Source organism: Phycodurus eques, chromosome 6 (genome assembly GCF_024500275.1).
Source record: "Phycodurus eques isolate BA_2022a chromosome 6, UOR_Pequ_1.1, whole genome shotgun sequence".
Lineage (NCBI taxonomy): Eukaryota > Metazoa > Chordata > Actinopteri > Syngnathiformes > Syngnathidae > Phycodurus > Phycodurus eques.
In genome coordinates this window covers 31,646,091-31,651,240 of record NC_084530.1, presented here as the reverse complement: position 1 = coordinate 31,651,240, position 5,150 = coordinate 31,646,091, and the positions used below count along the sequence as shown (strand labels likewise).

Below are 5,150 nucleotides of genomic sequence, written 5' to 3'. Positions count from 1 at the left end.
TGGTTTGGTTGAGCATTTGTTTCTCTTTTGTTTTATTTGTCAATTTTATAGTCAAACTTCAAAGTTGTTTTTTCTTCCACATTGCGGAATTTGGAAGGCATCGGCCGCAATACACGGGGCTTCGCTGCAATATTACGACGATTATTAGAATTCAGCACGTGTCACATGACTCCCGCTGACATTATTTACAGTTGAAGAAAGAACAGTTACCACGGCAACCGTACAGGTCAAACCAGCATCGCTTTCACCCTCAGACAGCCGAGGGGCGGGGGCCCGCCTCGCGGCGCGGGGGTCCCGCGCTTCGGCCGAGCAGCGGGAAGGCGGCGCCCAGGCACCCGGACGCCACGCTGAGCGCCAGACCGGCACCCGCCAGACCCGCGGACCAGCCGAAGCCGTGGTCCACGTCGGCGGGGAGGCCGTAGATGAAGGGCGGCTTCCTGGAAAGGTCGTAGGTCACGCTGGCCGCGTACGTGCACAGCGAAATGCCGCAGAAGGTTCCTGAACGACAGACAAGCAAACGGGCGGCGTCAGCGCGGTCAGACCGCCGTCGGCGGGGGGCGCAGTCTCACGCACAGACAAAGACACACACATGAGCACGTTCGCCCACGACGCATACCGCTCACACATACACTTCACGTGACACACATGTTCAGACACACTTCACATGACACATTCACACACGTACACACACACTCAGACACAGCGAAAGAGCGACTTCAGATCCTTCTTCGGTCTTCTGATCCCATCGTCGCCGCTCCGAATGCTACGCGAGCGCAATTTTTAAAGAACATTTTGCTACTTGGTGAAAATTTGGCAACGGGGGGCCGCGCGCACGCCAATTTACGCCACTGCACGTAACGTTCACGCTACATAACTCACTCAAACGTTAACACGCACTCACGCACCCGCCATGAGGAAGAGCAGTCCGGCCACGTGTCGCGTGAGGCTTCCCTCCCAGAAGAATCCGACGCCGGTGACGACGCTCCCGCACAGCAGGACGGCGGCGGCCATGCCCAGGAAGCCGGCCGTGATGCGGCGCAGGTCTGCGGGTGGGAAGACGCCGCACGGTTACCATGGAGACGCCACCGGCGAGCGAGTGCCTCCCACGCGTGCGAGTGCCGGGGTGCGTTTCCGTGGCGACAACACAAGCTTATCTCAACCACACTTGTGTCAATGTGCATGTGTTAAAGTGTGTGTTTTGTTCATGTGTATGTATGAATGTGAGTGTGTGCGCGCGCGCGCGCGTGCATGAGACTCACGCAGCAGATGCCACTCGTCCTGCTGGATGCTCCTGGTCAGGTTCAGAGGGATGTTCCTTAACCTGATTGGCTGTGAGAAATGATACTTGACTGCTGTGCAGCGCTCTGCAATACCTGCGCACACACACACACACACGTCATGTGACCACACTGGTAAATTCAGCCCAGAATGAGACCGATATGAAACTCATCCAGAAAGTTTCCTGGCTGGGGTACCTGGAGAAAAGCCACAGAAACCCGGGTCCCCAAGCTTGCGTGGCTTTTCTTTGCGTTGTCCGGCCTCCTACCGCATTCCGGTCGTCAGTAAATAATCGGCAATTCGGCTTTAGAAAACCTCACTCCACCGAGACAGCGGTCTGCTATCCTTTAGAAAAGCTCGACGCAGGGGGTGTCATCGAAACCGTATTTCCGGAATCGAGAAAGGCTCACGAACAAACTACTGAGAACCAAGTTGACACGTTTGAACTTTTCAGACTCCTCCCCGTCGTGGACCGAATCACACGTTAATTTTAGGACTCTGACTGTGTCAGAGTGCAAAAATACAAAAATACAAAATCCTCGGGCTCCCGTTGTTTCACCTTTACGTTCTCGACCTGGCAAGTCGCTGCCCGTCAATTCATTGTCTTTCTCGAATTTCTCTTGTATAATGCACAATTTCCCCCCCGAAAAATCTTATACATAAGTAGAGTAAAAGTTCGCAAATTCCTTCACAGTAAACTGAGGTATACGAGTAGATATGTGTTTCAGAAAAGCTATCAATTAGTTTTAAATCTTGTGATTTATAAATGTACATCAATTTTAGGTTCACTTTTAAATGTTATAATTCATCTACTGCTACATTATGTGTAAGTATCGAGAATGTGATGCACTCTAGTGTTCAGCTTTAACACTCTGGCTTTACGTAGGTATTTTCCACCGCCCGCGTCCATTGGCACGTCAGCCGGCTTGCGCAACGTACCGAAAGCTAAAGAGGTCATGTGCCCGGATAACACGTTGACAACTGGTGCAAGATAATAAAAGAAATACTGTAGTTAAGACTCAACAAAAGCCGCAGAGGGCGGATAAACGTGCACGAACTCTATTAACGTTCACATTATGACAACTATTTATTGGATTAGGGGACTGACTGACTTAAAACAGCATTTTAACAACTATACAATGGCGTGAGGCACGCTGGAAAATCTTCTGATAGTGAGCCGCCATGTTTTATTGATGTCATTGTTGAAGTCACCGTGGCAGCTTGCTGTCAGAGGATGTCCCAGCAGGGATCACCACTAACATTTCTTGTATAGAAATATATCAATGGAGAGAAAGTCATGGGGGGACATTATACATAGGAAGAAGGGTTTTCCTGATTTTTGGAGTCAATTCCTGGGGGTGGGCATTATACTCGAGAGCATATCATACACAAGAAATTACGGTAATTAATTCAGCTTTGGAAAACGCGGCACCGGTCGCCGGCGTCAGCGGCCTCTCGCCAGCCGGATCTCGAGCCCGGTAGGCCGGCGACAGCTCCGACAAAACCAACCTTACTCGAATGCGCCGCAATCACGGCGACGCACTTGTCGCGACGTCACGTCCGCTCTGCGGCTGACGGCGATTTTAATTAACATGGCGCGGAACGATCCTGTTTAATTCTTATTCCGCGAACGCTAGATTCGTCGGAGGGGCGTGGTTTGGCACATACAACGTAATCTGGGAAAAAACTGAAAATAAATCAATGTTCCTCTTTAAGCTCACTGTTAACAATAATAAAGGATAAATCACTGTTTTTGTCAAGGCCTTGGTGTCTCCAAAGCGTTCCCCGTCCATCGACCGTCTCCGGTCACAAATTCCTTGTGTGCTTTTTGGACATACTGATAGTTATTACAATTATCAATGAAGCTGTTGATTTATTATTTTAGGAATCACGGAGTTGGATCCCAAAAAATAAAAACTGAAAAAGCGGCCATTACTCCAAATGCAGAAAATACACAAAAATAAATCGATTGCGATTCCGCTGAAAATCGGCCAAATGTTTGGTTTGAAAAGCAGATGTTTACAAACGTCTTAGTTGGAAAAAGAAACAACCAAAACACAACGCTCATCGGTCCGCTTTCCTGGAGGACGACTGAAATTCCAATTTCCAATAGACCAGATGTCTTTTTTTGTTTGTTTTTGTTTTTGTTTTTTGGGACGTGTCGGAAGCGCTCTTTGATTGGAAAGGATTGCAATGGCGTTACCCGGTTCACGGGACGCGCGTGTGGCCGGCGTTGGAAACGGTGCACGGATTATCTGCGGATTCGGGCGGTTCGGGACTCAAACGGGCCTACCGTGTTAGGCAATTTGAACGCCGCTCGCGGTGGTTTTTCGGTGTAAAAAGTTGGAGACGGACCTGCGGGGTCCTCGAGAGAACGCAAAGGCGGAAAGCCAAGCGGCGGCGGCGGCGGCGGCGCAGGCGCAGGCGGCGAAGGCGCACCTCTGTCGACGAGCTTGTCGATGTCCGGGTCCAGTCCGCCGAAGTAGCACTTCCTCCAGAGTCCGGCGTGCGTGGAGAAGAGCGGCCGGCCGCACTCGGTCTCCAGGATGCCCATGCCCAGGATGGCGCGCCAGTTCTCCAGGAGCTCGTCCTCGCGGCTGCCCACGTGCACGGGCTTCAGGAGCGCGACGTCGCGCGCGCGCCCGCCGCCGCCGCCGCCCGTGTCGAGCAGCGGCAGGTGGTAGATGGGCATGTCCCGGTTCTGCTGCGCGTTGGAGTCGGCGCCCTGCCGCTCGCAGTTGTCCCGGTGGCGGCGCGTGTCCGTCTCGTACCAGTGGTCGGTACCGATGGCCGTCACCAGCAGCAGCAGCGAGAGCGCGCTCAGGGCCAGGCTCGCGGCCGCCGACGCCCGAGTCATGCCGCGGCTCCCGGCGGCGTCGCCGTCCGCGCGGCTCGCTTTGTGCTCAGCGGCCATGGCGTCCTGCTGCCATCTCGGGCCGCGCCGCCGCAGTTTGCCCTCGGGAGCGCGCGCGCTAACGCCGACGTGCGGACCGGGCTCGTGTCCGCTACCCACGGGAAGTTCCGCCACGCCGCCTTCAAAGTAAGACATCGGGACCCAAAAAGGCTGCTTCGGCCGCCGACGCGTTGGAGGAACCGCTTTGGTCCGCGCGCAGAGGGAGACTTCGCCGAATTCGACTGACACGCCAGCGGCAACCAAAAGAAGACGAGCAACCGACAAGTAGCGAGAGGGAAAAGAAAATACGGAATCAGCAAATCGCAGTCGCCGTCCGACGAGTTCCAAAGGAACGAATGACGGACATCGGTACGACCGCTTTGCATGGAAACTTTCCACGTGCGACGATGGAGCACATCGGACCCTCTTCGACATCTCGCAGGGTTTTTCCACTCACTCGCTGGCAACACTTGATTACAGGAACACTTTTCAAATCGGGCCGCTGCGGTAATCTTAGCTTCAACCGGGCGGGACGTCGCTCTATTGCACGCGACTCACAGTCAGGGTTTGATGACAAAAAGGAACACGGCGAGTTCTACTAAGGCACGCATTCGACGAACTACGGGTACCGTAAAGCTAATATCGTCAATGGCGACAGTTCCACAGTTGATGGCGCGACGCGCGCGGGGGAGCAAACGGCTTCACAATTGTGCCGCGTGCAAAATACTGTCGCTCCCCGTGTGACGTCGCCCAAAATCCCACGATACAGTGGAAGGTGGAGTTGACCCTACGTGCTAAATAACTGTCAAATTGACAGAAATGTCTAACAGTGTACATGTGAAAAATGTCTTAAGTATTTTCCTTCCAGCCAGTGGCAAAGACGTTGTGGTAAACAGAAACACAATACGATGATTTGCAAATCATGTTCGACCTCTATTTCATTGAACACGCGACAAAGACTACAAAGATATTTCATGTT

General features: G+C 53.0%; 1 protein-coding gene across 2 annotated transcripts; it reads right to left on the bottom strand.

Annotated features, from left to right (window-relative positions):
- On the bottom strand, nt 1-4,874 carry tmem178a (transmembrane protein 178a). Of its 2 annotated transcripts, XM_061680532.1 has the most exons (4): nt 3,718-4,874; nt 1,260-1,373; nt 906-1,043; nt 1-498 (listed from the first exon to the last, which is right to left on the bottom strand). In XM_061680532.1, exons 1-4 carry the CDS (start codon nt 4,604-4,606, stop codon nt 251-253), a joined length of 1,389 nt encoding a protein of 462 aa, XP_061536516.1. In that variant the 5' UTR covers nt 4,607-4,874; the 3' UTR covers nt 1-250. The 2 variants fall into 2 exon arrangements, with proteins under 2 accessions (XP_061536516.1, XP_061536517.1); XM_061680533.1 differs by lacking the exon at nt 906-1,043.
- Nucleotides 4,875-5,150: the final 276 nt, after the last annotated feature.

What these genes read in the sequence shown, in the direction of transcription:
- tmem178a (XM_061680532.1), bottom strand. Translation starts at nt 4,606, where the DNA reads ATGTCGAAGAGGGTCCGATGTGCTCCATCGTCGCACGTGGAAAGTTTC. An exon ending in CGACAAGCTCGTCGACAGAG is followed by an intron (nt 1,374 to 3,717) that starts GTGCGCCTTCGC and finishes GTGTGTGCGCAG; the next exon opens with GTATTGCAGAGCGCTGCACA. An exon ending in GGACGAGTGGCATCTGCTGC is followed by an intron (nt 1,044 to 1,259) that starts GTGAGTCTCATG and finishes TCCCACCCGCAG; the next exon opens with ACCTGCGCCGCATCACGGCC.